The sequence below is a fragment of the Danio rerio genome, chromosome 13, assembly GCF_049306965.1.
Source record: "Danio rerio strain Tuebingen ecotype United States chromosome 13, GRCz12tu, whole genome shotgun sequence".
Lineage (NCBI taxonomy): Eukaryota > Metazoa > Chordata > Actinopteri > Cypriniformes > Danionidae > Danio > Danio rerio.
In genome coordinates this window covers 31,405,584-31,421,418 of record NC_133188.1, presented here as the reverse complement: position 1 = coordinate 31,421,418, position 15,835 = coordinate 31,405,584, and the positions used below count along the sequence as shown (strand labels likewise).

Here is a 15,835-nt window from a genome sequence, read left to right as displayed (position 1 = left end):
GCCTATCCAAGATTTAGTAAAAACAAATTATAATGTGACTCCTAGCTAATCATTTGTTATCAGAAGTGGCTTATATGAATGGAAAGTCCTCTAGATTACGCTTTATCAAAATAAAATATGATCATGCCTTGATTTTTAATTATTTAAGTAGGACAGTAAGGTCTGACTTTGCTGAGACAGAAGTCTTGTCACTTAACAGAAATAATGTACAGTATAGAATATAAGGTCATGAAGCAGTGGAAAAAGAATTAATATTTTGTATGACTCCCATAAGCTTGGAGGACTGCATCCGTACATCTCTGCAATGACTCAACGTATTAATAAAGTCATCTAGAATGGCTAAGAAAGCTGTCTTGCAGGACTCCTAGTTATCAAGTTATCAAGGTTCTTTGGATTCATCTTCAATGCCTCCTCCTTCATCTTACTCCAGACATGCTCAATAATGTTCATGTCTGGTCACTGGGCTGGCCAATCTTGGAGCACCTTGAACCTCTTGGCTTTCAGGAACTTTGATGTAGAGGCTGAAGTATGAAAATGAGTGAGTTTTTAATGTAACAGGCAGCACAAATGTCTTGATACCTCAGGCTGTTGATGTTGCCATTCACTCTGCAGATCTCTCATACGCCCCCATACTCAATGTAACCCCAAACCATGAATTTTCTTTCACCTAACTTGACTGATTATTGTGAGAATCTTAGGTCTATGTTCCAATAGGTCATCTGCTGTATTTGTGTTGATTGGGAAGCAGTTCAACAAGATGATTCATTGGAAAAATCTACCTTACGAAACTTTTTTAAATGATCAACTAAAAGTCAGATTACTATTTGTTGCTCTTACAACTGGGTTCGATGACAAGACTTTTGTCAGGTAGTGTGTTTGTTGGTTGTTCCCTTTCGCTCAGTCAGTTTTGTCTCTTCTTTTAGCCATTTGTTCTCTTTTGTTCCATCTATTGATTGTTATCGTTCTCTTGGTAATTCTATCATTGTACAGTCCTCTGTTCTCTTTCTTGTTATCTGTTAATTGTTCTTTTTTGTGTCTGTTGGTAGTTCTATCTATTTTGTCATTTTTTTCTCGTTTTTTTTTTTCGTTCTACAGTATGTTGATTGTTCCTTTCCATTCTGTTCTCTGTTCAGTCTTTTTTAGCCATTTGTTTTCTTTCTTTCCAGCTGTTGAGTGTTCGCTTTCCTTCTGTTGTCAGTTCTCTTTTCTTTTAGCTATTCTCATTTTTTCCAATCATTGATTGTTCTCTTTCATTTTGTTTTTAATTCTGTCTTTTTTAGTCATTGATTTCTCTTTTGTTCCATCTTTTCATTGTTGTATTTCATTCTCTTGTTACTTCTATCATTTTGTAGTCCTTTGTTCTTTTTCTTTTCGTCTGTTGAATGTTCTCTTTCATTCTATTGTTAGTTTATCTTTTTCTCTTTTGATTCTATTTGTTGATTGTTCTTTGTCACTTAGTCAGTTCTATCTTTTCTTTTAGCCATCTTCTCCTTCTTTCCATCCGTTGATTGTTCTCTTTTGCTCTGTTGTAGGTTTTATCTGTCTTTTAGCCATTTGTTCTCTTTCGTTCCATCTGATTTAATTCTATTACTGTATAGTCTTTTCTATTTTTTCTGTTGATTGTTTTCTTTCTAGTTCTATCTATTTGTCATGTTTTCTCTTTCATTATATTTGTTAATTATTCTTTTTTTAAATATTTTGTCAATTCAGTCTTTTTAACCATTTATTTTCTTTCTTTCCATCTATTGATTGTTCTCCTTGTCCTCTGTAGTATGTTCTATCTTTTCTTTTAGCCATTTATTCTCCTTTGTTTTAATCATTGATTGTTCTCTTTCATTCTGTTTTTAGTGCTATCTTCTTTAGTCATTTTTCCTCTTTGATTGTTCTTGTTCTCTTCTTTCTTTTTAATCCATTCTTCTCTTTCTTTCCATGTTTATGGTTCTTTTTTGGTCAGTTTTGTTCTATCTGTTGAGTGTTCTCTTTCATTATGTTTTTTTTTTAATCTTTTTTGTTAATGGTTCTCTGTCCTTTTGTTAATTATATTTTTTCTTTTAGCCATTTGTTCTCTTTCGTTCTACCTGATTTAATTCTATTACTGCATAGTCCTCTGTTCTCTTTCTTTCCTTCCATTTATTGTTCTTTTTCGTTCTGTTTTTCGTTCTGTCTTTTTTGTCATGTTTTTCTCTTTCATTCTATTTGTTCATTGTTCTTTTTCACTCTGTTGTCAGTTCAGTCTTTTTAGCAATTTATTCTCTTTCTTTACATCTGTTGAGTGTTCTCTTTCACTCTGATGCAAGTTCTATTTTTTCTTTTAGCCATTTATTCTCTCTCTTTCCAATCATTGATTGTTCGCTTTTTTATTTAGTTTTAGTTCTATCTTCTTTAGTCATTTTTTCCTCTTTCATTCCATATTTGATTGTTCTTGTTCTTTTCTATCTTTTTATACTCCTTCAGTGTTTCCTATAGGATTTTTTTCCAGCTGTGGCATCAGACTCTGTTGGCCAATTTAAACAGATTTACCACTACATGTGGCGTTATGATATTGACAAATGTCATGGGTGCAGTATTAAGTCGGGATCGCATCCCCTATTTTCGGTGCGATTTTAACCCGCTATTTAAAAAACGACCGAATATTTTGAATAAGAAGCTGTGATGTAGCCGTGGCAGGATGAATTTTGGTGTGGCGCCCCGCCACGGAAGAATGAATGTAGCGGAAACCATGCTCCTTTATTTTCTTTCTTTACATCTGTTTATTGTTCTTTTTTTGTCTGTTGTCTTTTTTGTCAAATGTTTCTGTTTTGTTTTATCTGTTGAATGTTCTCTTTCGTTATGTTGTTTATCTTTTCTGTATTTTTCCTCTTTCATTCTATTTGTTAATTGTTCTCGGTCACTTACTAAGTTCTATCTTTTCTTTTAGCCTTTTGTTCTTTTTCTTTCCATCCGATGATTGTTCTCTTTTGTTCTGTTCTCAGTTCAATATTTTTTAGCCATTTGTTCTCTTTCTCTCCTTCTGTTGAATGTTTTCTTTCGCTTGTATGTTTTAACTTTTTTTTTTAGCCGTTCTTTTTCTTTCCAATCATTGATTCTTTCAATGATTTTAATGAAGTCTTTCATTCTGTTTTTAGTAATATAGATCTATTTTAGTAATATTATTTTTGGTTCTATTTGTTGAATGTTCTCGTTTTCTTCCTTTTCATAGTTCTTTCTTCTCACTTTTCATTTGTTTATAGTTCTTTTTTGGTCTGATGTTACTTCTTTTTTGTCATTTTATTCCTCTTTGTTCTTTCTGTTGATTGTTCTTGGTTATGTGTAGTCAGGTCCATTTTTTTCAGGTCATTCTTTCATTCATTTCTCTTCCGTTGATTATTCTGTTGCTAGATATATATATTTTTTGTTGTGCCTATGATCTGTCTGTTATTTTTTCTCTTATGTTCTCTTTCTCACATTTTTCCTTCTTTGATTGTCTGTTGTTCATCTGTATTTCATGCTACTATAGGTCATTCTCTCATTTCTGTCTGATTCTATTTGCCTTTTGTTCTATTTGTCATTCGTTCTATCATTTAATCAGTTTTGTTCTCTGTCATTTCTTTAGTTTTTCCCTTTTTCAGTCTTTACAATTATTTTTTCTATTGCTCTGACTCATTCCATTGTTCCATCTATAATTTTACTCGTCTTTCACTCTGTCATTCTGTCTGTCTTTAATTCTGTTTGTCATCCTGTCTTTCCATCTGTTATTCTGTCTGTTTGTTCTGTTTTCCGTTCTGTCTGTCATTTGTTCTGCTTTTCCTTGTTTAGTTTTTTGCTATTTTGTCATTACATCTCTCATTCTGTCAGATATTCATCTAATTTTCATTGTATGTATTTGTTTGTTTGATCAAGTTTAATTTCTAATGAATTAAAGCTAACTACACAATCTTAATTTAATAGTAACACTTCCCAATTTACACATCTGATGTTTGTTAATATACTGTAGTAAAAACACTGCAGTATTTTTATTGTTCTGTTGAGAGATGCACATGTATGTGTCAATATTCTCCTGACATATGAACACAAAAGTTGAGCCTCTCCTTCTCGTTCACAGAGCATAGAGAAACATATCAGCTTCTCGCTCTCTGAATTATAGAGTCTCGGTCTCTTGTCCTCCCCCTGCTCATCTATTTTTAATTCTAATAGCATTTCCTGTGTCCCACCGCGGACCCCCCGATGGATCCCTTCAAATGTCACTCATATTACAAATAGAGAAAAGGGCTTATGTCATTTCTTTTTCATAATGTGGCCCGAAAAAGAAAAAAAGGGCTCACTCCTGCTAAGTTAGTATGTTCTTGCTTGTTGCTGGGGTTTTGAGACTAGCTGTCAAAAGTTTGTGTGATTTCTTTGCTCCTCTTGTGCATATCAAAGCCAGAGCATGCATTTATGTTAGAGTCAGCCTTCACAGTTTAATCAGCCGAGGGGTTTGCGTATCAGATGTGCGAGGCGGTGTTTGGCTTATCGCGCCGCAGTGCCGTTCACCGGTGTTCAGCTCCGCTCGGCTCTTATCAGATGTGGAAACTGCAGCAGCAGCAGTTGGGGGTGTTCCTCCCGCATACCTAAGCGCATCGCAGGCCAATCTAAATGGGAAGAGAGCATCCGCATGTGTCCCTTCCAACCTCCACACCGTCCTTCCAACCCTAGCATTTTGTATCTGATTACTGTGGAACATTTTCCGTGCCCGGAGCTCCGGGACACTGATGGATAGACAGCGGGAGAGCAGAGACTCTCGTCTTTGAATCACGCTCCTTTCGTTTAGTTTTATTTATGAGCTCATGTCAAGCTCGTACTTCAGCGGTGAACTTGTGAGAATGGCCTGTTCGATATCTGCCATCTGAGTAAGCATGTTTGCCACTTAATGATACTAGAGTGGGATGATTTTTGTGGGGAGAATCAATTGATACACGTATCTATTTGTTTTCGCTTGATTTGAATTCAAATGATGTGGCACATTCTCTCCTCTGTGTTCTCGCCGCCTCTCTCTGCATTTCTCTTCCTCTCTCTATGGAGGGTGAAATGTTATAATTAGCTCTAGTGCTTAAAAGACCCTGTGAACTCATTTGCCGACTGCAGTTTCTTTCTTTTGTTGAGTAATTTCATGTTAGAATAGAAATTTTGGACCTTTTTCATACCCAGTTGCTATTTCTTTACATGGACATTTTCTTTTTAATATTGCTGGTCAGAGGCTGGTGGCTTTATATATAAATAAAGTACAATAATACATACATTTTACAGCATTTATGTATCGGTATATACATTGAAAATACACTTTTATTACCCAAAATGCATGCAGTTCAAAATATGTTTCTCTGTAGCTCAATTAAAAAGCTGGATAAATGCATTTGCAAAGATTAATATTATAAACTATTGATAAAATGGTTCAACCATTTTATATATTTAAATTGTACTATATTCCTTTGATGTTGAAGCTATTTTTTGCAACACAGGCTCACTGTGGATACAAATCCCTGTCTATATTTCTGGACAGAGTGAATTTCGTCTTCAAAATAAACGCTATGGGATGGTACGATGCCACAGATGGCTTCTGTTCCTTTTTGCGCTACTGCTCACTGCTTACCTCTATGTGGACAGCTTTTTCGGTGTTACCAGTTTTCCCAGTAGCTCGTACGTTGACCGGAGTTGACCTCAAAAATGGTTCTAGAAAGCGTGCTAAAATCACATGGCCGTGACGGCTTTTTTTTTCTAGATTGCTTTTAAAAACACTATCTGTTGGGTTTAGGAAAGGGGGTGGGTGGGTCAGTCGACTAAAGCTAGCCTGGTCGGTTGAAGTTTGTATTGCACTCTCTGGTGGATTTGCTCAAAAAGAGGATGCACGAGACACATTTGGGATCATCAGAAAGTGTACACAGTGCCCTCTTGTGGATTTGCAAAAACAAAAACTGTGAGCAGACATACCTCTGGTTACGTTTTTCACTTTCCCCAGAAATGTAGACCTGGGTACATATCCGCAATGAACCTGGGTTTGTTTTTTATATAATGTTGAAAAGAGTTCCTGCTTTAAGACTGTAATTGGCTGTTTTCTTTGAGGAATAGAAGTTTTAAAAGAAGTTCTTTCATTTTAAATAGAAATGTCTTTGGTGTCACTTACTATCCACTTAATGCATAGTTTATTAATACATGCAGTCACTTACTTCAACTTACTTTCATTATCACGAGTCGGCACAGCACAATGAATTGCCAGTTAATAAATGTATTGAGGTCTTTTTACAATAAAAATCTTTGCGACTGATGACTGATTTTAAACAGTAGTGCATTTACACAAAATTCTGTGCCGTCCTTGTATCATATACTAATTTTTAGCTTATAAATAACTCAAAGCTAAAAGACAAAGACACTACCAAAGTGAACAAAATGCTGTAGTAGGTATTAGATTTCTTTTAAAATTAAATAGTATTAGGGATGCTCATTTCGATTAATTTTGCCAACCAACAACCGCCGCTAGTTAACCAAATACTAACCGTTAACTGGTCAAATTAATATGAAATTTTTATTTAATAATTTTTTTTTACATGTCTGTTTTGTGTTTGACACATTAAATATTGCATTTGAAAATACTGATTTATTTTAACATGAGAACAGCAGCATACAGAACATCTTCATGCACCTGCAGTGTTTCCAACAGCATAGGAAAACAGAATAAACTAAATAAAAAGAATAAAATAAATAGCTCTGCCCTAGATATTTTCACTTTAATTACAAATTGTGATTTTTTCTTCTGTTTAATAAAAATAGCAGATTATCTCAAATCAATCGCTCCACGGAAAATGCATTTAGTTAATTCTCTGCTGTAATTCTTACATCACAAACCTCTGTCAATAATTTTAATAGAAGTATTATTTTAAACATTATGTTTTGATAATCTGATTTTACCTTAGAACTTGTGTGCTTTTATTTTATCCATCTCACCCACGCTTCATGCGTGCGCTGCGCGTGATGTGAGACGATGACAAGGCACATATGTTGACTTTTTGTAAAATGTAGGCTGCTATAGCAAATGACAATTTTGTTGTTTACTTATGAAATTGCACTAATTTGCATACATGTTTTCTAAACTATAAAATGAAAGCCTCAGTTTGGTCCGGAGTTATAATTATGCAAAAATCCTAAAAATAAATAAAATGTAAAAAAAATTATATTTTATAAGAACTATTATTAACTGTAATTTTCCAAATGCAAATTTAAAAAAGTTGTTTTTTAGTTATACACTAAATCTTTGAAACTATAGTCTATTTGTTGTGTTTATGAGCGGTGCCAAAGTGTGCTCTGATAAAAAAATTAAAAAAAACTGATGCTCTGACTTGTGGCCAGCTTGTTTCCAAAGCAGTGCACATTTCAGAAAGTTATATTTTGCGGCTTATTTTTCTAATTGTGCAAATAAACGTGTTTATGACAGAGGCTATTAGCATCAGCCCTGATTTGGCATCAACTCACATGGGACAAAGTGTGACCAGCACTAATCTTCTTTAATTTTGCTTCTTTGGGAAAATATGTCTGTAGGCACCTGTGGTTGCACTTGTTACTGTCTTGTGAGTTAACAAATATGTGTTGCACGTTTATGCAGCCAAACTTAAAAACAAACAAAAAAAAAACCATTTTTTTTAATCACTTCATTGATACCATTAATTAGTTAAAAATGCATGCTTACGGTTAACGGTTAATTGGCTATTATAAGCATCTCTAAGTAGTATGTTCTACATAATATGATATATGAAATGCAGACATATTTCATATCCCATGCTGTAATTATCTAATGATCTACTAGCTTAATAAAAACTTCACTTCCTGTTAACAGCTCTTTTCCTATAACCTATTATGATAGTAAACTGTTCATCAGAACACACTTCAGAATGTTGCTGGAAGTATTCAGTATTCTGTGTTTTCTCGCTACTGTTTTAATAATGCAATGGATTTTGGCCTACTAAGCACACATACTGTTTTTCACCCACTGTATAGTTTGAAGGCAGGCATAATTGGGTGAAAGGTTGCTTTAATGAGGCTCACCTAGCACGGCTCACATGTTGATTGGTTAAAGCATGGTGTGTTGCAAGCGTAGCGTACTGCCATGGTGCTTATAGTGGTGTGATGCCCTCCTGATTCTTAATCAGCAATGGAGTGAAGCCTGTGCCAAATCCCAGCATGCCTCACCCAGGTCTCACACATCACTGAACATGACCTTGGGCCTCTGTTAAGTTCCTTCAGCCATTTTCCACCAGAGCCAGAGTTCTTGTTAGTAGCATGGTATATAATGAAGTGTTCAATGTGATACTATTTTTAAAATATATTTTTAAATATCACTACAGGGAAACAAGGTGGCTCAGTGGTTAGAACTGTCGCTTCACAGCAAGAAGATTGCTGGTTTGAATCCCGCATGGGCTAGTTCGCATTTCTATGTCGAGTTTGCATGTTCTCCCCATGTTCGTGGGTGATCCATTTTCCTCCACAATCCAAAGACATGCACTATAGGTGAATTGAATTAACTAAATTGGCCATGGTGTGTGTGTGTGTGTGAATGATAGTGTATACGTAGGTGTTTCCCAGTATTAAATTACGACTGAAAGGGCATCCGCTGCGTAAAACATATGGCTGAATAATTGTTGGTTCAATCTGCTGTGGTGACCCCAGATAAATGATTAAACCAACGAAAAATTCCTGAATAAATATCACTACAACACTATTTTTCAAATGAAACGTTCATGTTTACTGTTGCTTAAAACTTATCAGTCATTTTAACGATGTAAATAAACACAAGTCAACACAGGAAACATCGCCACCTCTTTGCCTCATTGGTATCATTTTATCAACAACATCAAGAACAACCAGGAAAACAAAAACACCTGAAACTGAGTTGATGACTTGATTGCCAATTTTCAGCATCCATAATAAAATCCTTATTTTAGGACACGTAAAGTACCATGTCCTTCTGCTTGGGTTCAGAGATGCACATTGATATGGAACAGCCTGATGTGCAGAAAAGTCTTTCAGAGAGTGTTGTTATGGCGTAAATCAGGGCTCTCATGCTTTGGGGGCCATTGCAGAGAATGACAACCCATGCTAAAATATATCTCTATCTGTTGTTTGACCGTGCATTGCACACATACTCTGCAATCTGTCAATCGCCTCAAACTGATCGTTAATATCGCTGATGAAAATAACTAGCTGAGCATTGTCAGTTATTGACCATGACCATCTAGCTATAAGCAATAAACATTTTTCGCATTTTTTTGTTGATGAAATTAACACTGCATTTACTATCAGCTATGCAGGTAAGTCAGAGTTTCATCAAGCACTGAATGCAATGAAAACTCTAGCTCACCTGCATAGCTGATAGTAAATGCAGTGTTACTTTTATTAACAAAAACAATTTCGAAAAATGTTATGTGCTCATAACTAGACACAAACAAAAACTTCTTTGCTTTTTAGGCTGAAAACTATGAATGCACACACTCTAAAGCCTAGTTCACACTACAGGATTTTAAACATCAGCAGATCGCTGTGCTGTTCACACTACATGACTTGACTTTGTGTCTTTTGATCTCTGTGGTGTTCACACTACGCAACACTCCGTGAACGATCCACAAGAGGGGGGTCACACACTACATGATCTGACAACATCTCATTCCCCATCAGCTCATTCAAGCTACCAAACCACAGCCAATGAAATTTTAAGGGAGGAGTCGTCAGAAAAAAGCTGAACACTATTGGCTGCTTGTGTGCTGATTACATCACTGACAGCTTTTCAAGCTTTGGAGAAAGCATTTAAAAACATCGTCAAATCAGCTGATTTATGAGCGGATTAATCACTCATCTGCAAGGTTTGAGTGGATAGATACACAGAGTTTTAAATTTTTGTAATTTTATAACTCTTTGAAATAAAACTAACATATTTATAACACCCTGCCGTTTTCTAACTATCAGTGTATTTCTTTCTGACATTGTTATTTTTTTTTATTACAAAACAGTAAAGAACTGAGCATTTCTGCCTTAAATTACCATATTGGTCAAAATGACTGCATGCATGTCTGATACTTTTCACTGTGACTTTAAATATGTGTGCATTTTCTTGCCTGGCAACTTCCTGCTAACATAAACTTTCTGATGGCAAAAACATCAATTTACTTCAGATATCTTTCAAAACAGCATATTGTGTGCTGTGAAATAGCTCCTGTTTGAAAGTGAAAATGAAAGCCAAGCCTTTAAGTGTTTTAGTATCTTAACTACATATTTATAGGCTGTATTACCAAAAAAATATTATATTTTTAGGGTAATGGTGTCATTAAATATGATGCCAGACATTCAAAGCTTAATTTTAATATCTCAATAATAGCTTTGAATGTAAATATGTTGTGACAATATGGCGTTTCATATGAGAACGATCAGAATGAGCAGTATGGTAATTCTAATAGTTACAGAATTCTAGTTCCACTGTTAATATAGCCTACTCTCATGTCTGTGCTAACGCAGAATTAAGCGAGTGCACTGATGCCCATTCTGACCAATCACAGATGTTTCTGCTGAGCTCCTGAACACACAGCCATTCAGCTCATGCTGATATGCTCTCTCATTGGCTGTAGCTCGTCACTACATCTGACCACACGTGGGGTTGAGTCGGCCGACTTCTCTGGAATATTTAGCATGCTGAATGTTGGATTTCCGTCTGCGAGGTGTCGGCGATGCGTCAGCGAGCCTCGTTGATGCGTTGCTCAGTAGTTCACACATAAAGAGCGACGAGCGCCGAGCACCCGCAGATTTCTTCCCGATCACAGCCCGATCTGTCGGCGAGCTCGTTAACTTCCAAATCGGGCTCAAATCAGGCTTAAAATCCTCTAGTGTGAACTAGGCATAATCCGCTCATCTAATCAATGAACAGTACATTATTGTTGACAAAAGAAGACAACTAGGTGGATTATGTAATATTTTTGATGACAGTTGGAGGCTGGAGGGAGGAGCCATGAGAAGAGGCCAAAGCTACAAACCATAGCAATATGCACATTTGCAATATTTGGATATTTTGCACAGTCCAACTTGGCATGCTGATTAGAAATACAGCCTATGAATAAGACCAAGAAATTTCTTTCAGTTTTTTATTAACAGACTTGCTTTTCTGAGGGTGACATTCATTTTTGTGGCTGCCGGTCCAGCATCACAGAACTGCAATTGAGTAAAAGAATGCAGGTGCTTTGACAGAACACAAACTGCCTCTCACTGATTGTCTCCTCCATCTTCTTCTAACTTTGTGTAAACAGTGAATTGTGTCTCCTCTTCATGAGCTGTTCATTCATCACAGCTGCAGTTTAATTAATGTCATTTCTCTACTTGGAGATGATGAAGCCTTTCTTTCATCTTTGCATGTGACTGTTTGTGTTGTTTCTTCTCGAGTTTATACAAAATGGATATTTTTATCCAGGCACCTTTGATTTGATTATTTGGCTGTTGCATTGTCTTTTCATTTGGTATCTAAAGATTTGATCACATACAGTTGAAGTCAAAATTATTAGTCCCCCTGAATTATTTCCTTAATTTCTGTTTAACGGAGAGAAGATTTTTTTCAACACATTTCTAAACATAATAGTTTTAATAACTAATTTCTAATAACGAATTTATTTAATCTTTGCCATGATGACAGTAAATAATGTTTTACTAGATATTTTTCAAGACACTTCTATACAACTTAAGGTGACATTTTGAAGGCTTAACTAGGTTAATTAGGCTAACTGGGCAGGTTAGGGTAATTATGTAGATTGTTGTATAACGATGGTTTCGTCTTTAGACTATCGGAAACAAAAATAGCTTTAAGGGGCTAATAATTTTGTCCTTAAAATGGTGTTTAAAAAAATTTAAAAACTGCTTTTATTCTAGTCAAAATTATTCAAATAAGATTTTCTCCAGAAGAAAAAACATTATCAGACATACTGTGAAAATGTCCTGAATCTGTTAAACATCATTTTGGAAATAGTTAAAAAAGAAAAAGAAAAATCGAATAAGGGGGCTAATAATTCTGACTTCAACTGTATGTTGTTGTTTAGTGATGAGTGGGGTATTAAGAAACCAAATTACTAAGATGTTCATGTGTGAAATTTCCTCAAAGGAATAGTTAACCCACAAATTAAAATTGCTCCATTATTTACTCGCCATCCTTTTCTTCTGTCAGGCAAACATAGAGGAAGTAGTTTTAAAGTTTGTTCTATATAAATTTATTCTAAATGAACTTTCATAAAACTAACCCATACTCTTCCAAGGGTTTAACATAGCATAAAGGTTTGATGTTTTTGTAACTCAAATCACTGACTTTCAGCAGCTGCCCGAAAGCATGTTCTTGACAACGTCTTGGCTGACCTCTGACAACGTATGACGTGACTTAAGACTTTTTCATAGCAGCTTTGGCATTTCTGTTTTACAAAAATTACTAATATTTTGTTACAAAACACATCATTCTGCTTAATAAGATATGTGTTAACCACCTGGCGGTGTATGGGTTAATTTTAGGTTGGATTTATGTCCTTTTTTTGGGGAAGTTTCTAAAAGATTAAGCAGTACTTGATTATTACATGACAGCATAGACAAGACAGGATAACATTACTGAATTATGAAGTAATTTTCATTTTTAGGTGAAATATATTTTTAAGGGAATTTCAGATAAGAGTGTTATTTGATCACACAATGAGTTACAAGTTGGTTGCTGTAATTTCATATGTTGTTATTCAGAAAGCTGTTTTTTTTTAAATATAACCAATTTCAACATATCGTAACAATTGAACAGTAGTTTATAGTAATAATTTAATTTTGTTTGCATTACTCTTGTATTACTGAGGCAATCATGCATTGTATTAACATTCCAGAGCTCTATAATCAGCCCCACTGTGGAAAATGAAATCATATTCATGCTAACAGGCCCAGATCCACACAGAATGTAAAGGTTAAGCAAAGAGAACCGTTTAGCTCAATAGTGTAAGAAAGAAAGAAAACTGTTCTAAGCAGACAGCTGCTAAACAAAGAGTGAATAAATATCAGTAGGTATTTGGAGTGTGGAATAAAACCCAGTGTAAGCGAGACTGAAAAAACAGTCCTGCACAGATCTCTAGGCTGTAGGTCTGGGTTTATATGGCAGAGCTTCTGGCTCCAGACTCGGACAGCAGTCCACCTGTTAATGACCTGTGCTTTGGGTCCACAAAGTTGTGATTGCATCCTGTTTTTTGTTCACTCCGACATGAAAAATCTGTCACAATTTCTTTTAAAACTGTATCAATTTCTTTCTTGTGCTGAGCATTAATGGAGATATTTAAAGAGGTTGAGTAAACAAATAGCTCATGGTCCTCTTTTTTTCTCATATTTTATTTATTGGGAACCAACTACCATTTGGTTGCTTACAGGCAATAAAATATCTTCTTTCATGTTTAGAAAAGTCAAGAAACATATACAAGTTTGTAACAAATGAATACATAAATTTTTATGTAACAAATTATGATATTTTTTCCTACATTTGCTCTATGCTCAGAAACCTTCTAAAACGAGGAAGAAATAACTTTGATCTTTAAAAACACAAATGATTTTTAAAATGAAAATGTATCTATTTATTGTCATTGTTAATGTTTAAATTATATTTAATGAAAACGTTTATTAGCCATAGACGTAACTACACTTTTGTTGGATACAAAAGGAAGCATAAAGCTTAAAATCTTTTCTCTCATTTGCTCAATGAAGTTATTACAACACTGGAACAACTGACAGGTCTCATACTCAAGGCTCATCACATTCAGTTCCAAAATTTGTCTTAAACCGCCAGAGTAGTTGTTGGCCACCAGAGACAGATGCTTAGAGGTGCTGCGGGTGTGTGTACACTCGTACACAAACAATGTGCTCACATTTTAGACATGTGAAGTGAAACAATGTGGTGAAGAGCTTAGCATTCAGTGTGTAACTCATTTAGGAGTTTACTTAATCAGGTGTTGTACATCATTACTGTTGACTTGGAGAGTATATAATAACATCTTGACATCTGGCAGTTTAAATGGCAGAATATCAGGAAATAATTCATTTAGGTTTATTATTTTAAGACTCAAGGGTACATTGATTTTTCTGATAACTCATATGTTTATTGCTATATCATGCATTTATTGTGTGCATGAGTGTTTAAGTTGTCATCTCCTGTTGTTTGCAGGTCAGTTCCAGTAAGGCAGCTGGCAGCGCTCAGGCCAGCTCTGCCGGAGGGGCTGTGGCAGGTGCTACGGGCACAGGAAGTGCTGCTCCAGCACAGGGAGATCTGGACCTGTTCAGCGAAACCAGCGGGAACAGCAAAGCTGAGGACTCTGCCAAGAAACCTCTCTCCAAGGACTCTATTCTCTCCCTGTATGGCTCCAGCACCGTCCCACAACAGCCTGCACAAGGTACATGCATCCCCCAGAGTCCCAATTTCTTATTCCTCAGAGAAGGACCGTTCTGAGCGGGAGAATGCAGATCTATAAATGGAGCTATGCGTCCAGAGTCCATTTCTAATGGTGCATTGGGAGTATGTGCTTGTGTGTGCGTTTGAGAAAGAGAGAAAGCAAGAGAGGTTCTTGAGAAGCACTGCTTTAATGGGGGTATCAATAATTCAAGCACTGCGTGTCTCAGCACTCTGATACTGCTGAACGTGGTTTAAAGCTGCCCGCTTCGCCTGCCCTGCTCTTCAAAGAGGACATTTCCCAAAATCTCACATGCTCCAAATGAAGGCCCTGCCAATTCTCCACCATCAGGACGCTTTAGATGCCCCCCTCTTTCATCCTGCACACCTCTTCTGTCTCAAAGATCCATTTCCTCTGGGCTGGGGGCGAGGAACTGCACACATTAGTGCAGATATTGATTGCTTTCTGCTGTCTGTGATGCTTTGTGTGTCTGTGAGCTCTGTTCTGCTTCTGTTTTTGTCTCTTTGAACTTATTGAACATGTCGTTGTGTTTATATCTGCTTATTTTTGTATCTTTGTGCGTTTCTGCTCCACAGCAACAGCAATGTTCATGGGTCCGTCTCAGATGCAGTTTCCTGCCCAGCCACAAGGGAACTTCCAGGCCTTTCCAGGGATGGGAGGAGCAATGCCGCCCACTACCATGATGGGGGCAGTCATGGGCCAGGGTGGCGCTATGATGGGCCAGAATACGGGCATGATGGTTGGCATGACGATGCCTAATGGTTTCATGGGAAACGCACAGCCAGGGGTGATGGGCTTGGCTCCAGGCATGATGGGACCTCAGGGCATGGTGCCCCCTCAAAACATGTATGCCATGCAGCCAGGTCAGCAAGGACAGTGGAATATGGCACAGGTATGTTTTAAGTGGAATTATGCCTGTCAATGGTGCTTTAAGCAGTTTACTAAGTATGAATACTCCTACAGTGATCTGGTAAATAGCCAGCATTTGTAAGAGATTGTGGCCTGCGCTTTAGAAACATACTATGCTTATGTTATAAGCCTGTCCTTTACAGAAAAAAAACACATACTTTTGACATGGGCAATAGCATGTTAAAATCACATGTGAAAATTGGGACTCTTTTTTTGTTTTTTTTTGTTTACTTTTTGATCTTTTCATATATTTTCTAAATATTTTACATGTAATTTTAACATGATTGCACATCAGTGATGTGCAGTGAGGACCCTCTTTCAGGGTCATATTTACAAATACATATTTACAAATACATGCACTCAATATATTTGCCAACTGCCGATTGTTTCATATATCATATTAGCATTCTTTGTATACACATGGCAGGTACCTATTGGGCCAAGGAAGAATGTAAAATGTATAGCGATTGAATATGCCT

The 15,835-nt window shown here is 36.2% G+C and overlaps 1 protein-coding gene across 4 annotated transcripts in view; it reads left to right on the top strand.

Moving 5' to 3' along the window:
* smap1 (small ArfGAP 1) overlaps positions 1-15,835 on the top strand; it is a 254,410-nt gene that overhangs the window by 227,911 nt on the left and 10,664 nt on the right. For all 4 annotated transcript variants that reach the window (XM_021480670.2, XM_021480669.2, XM_021480668.2 and 1 more), the window contains 2 exon segments: positions 14,204-14,429; positions 15,023-15,339. In XM_021480670.2, the coding sequence (XP_021336345.1) occupies positions 14,204-14,429; positions 15,023-15,339 (543 nt within the window).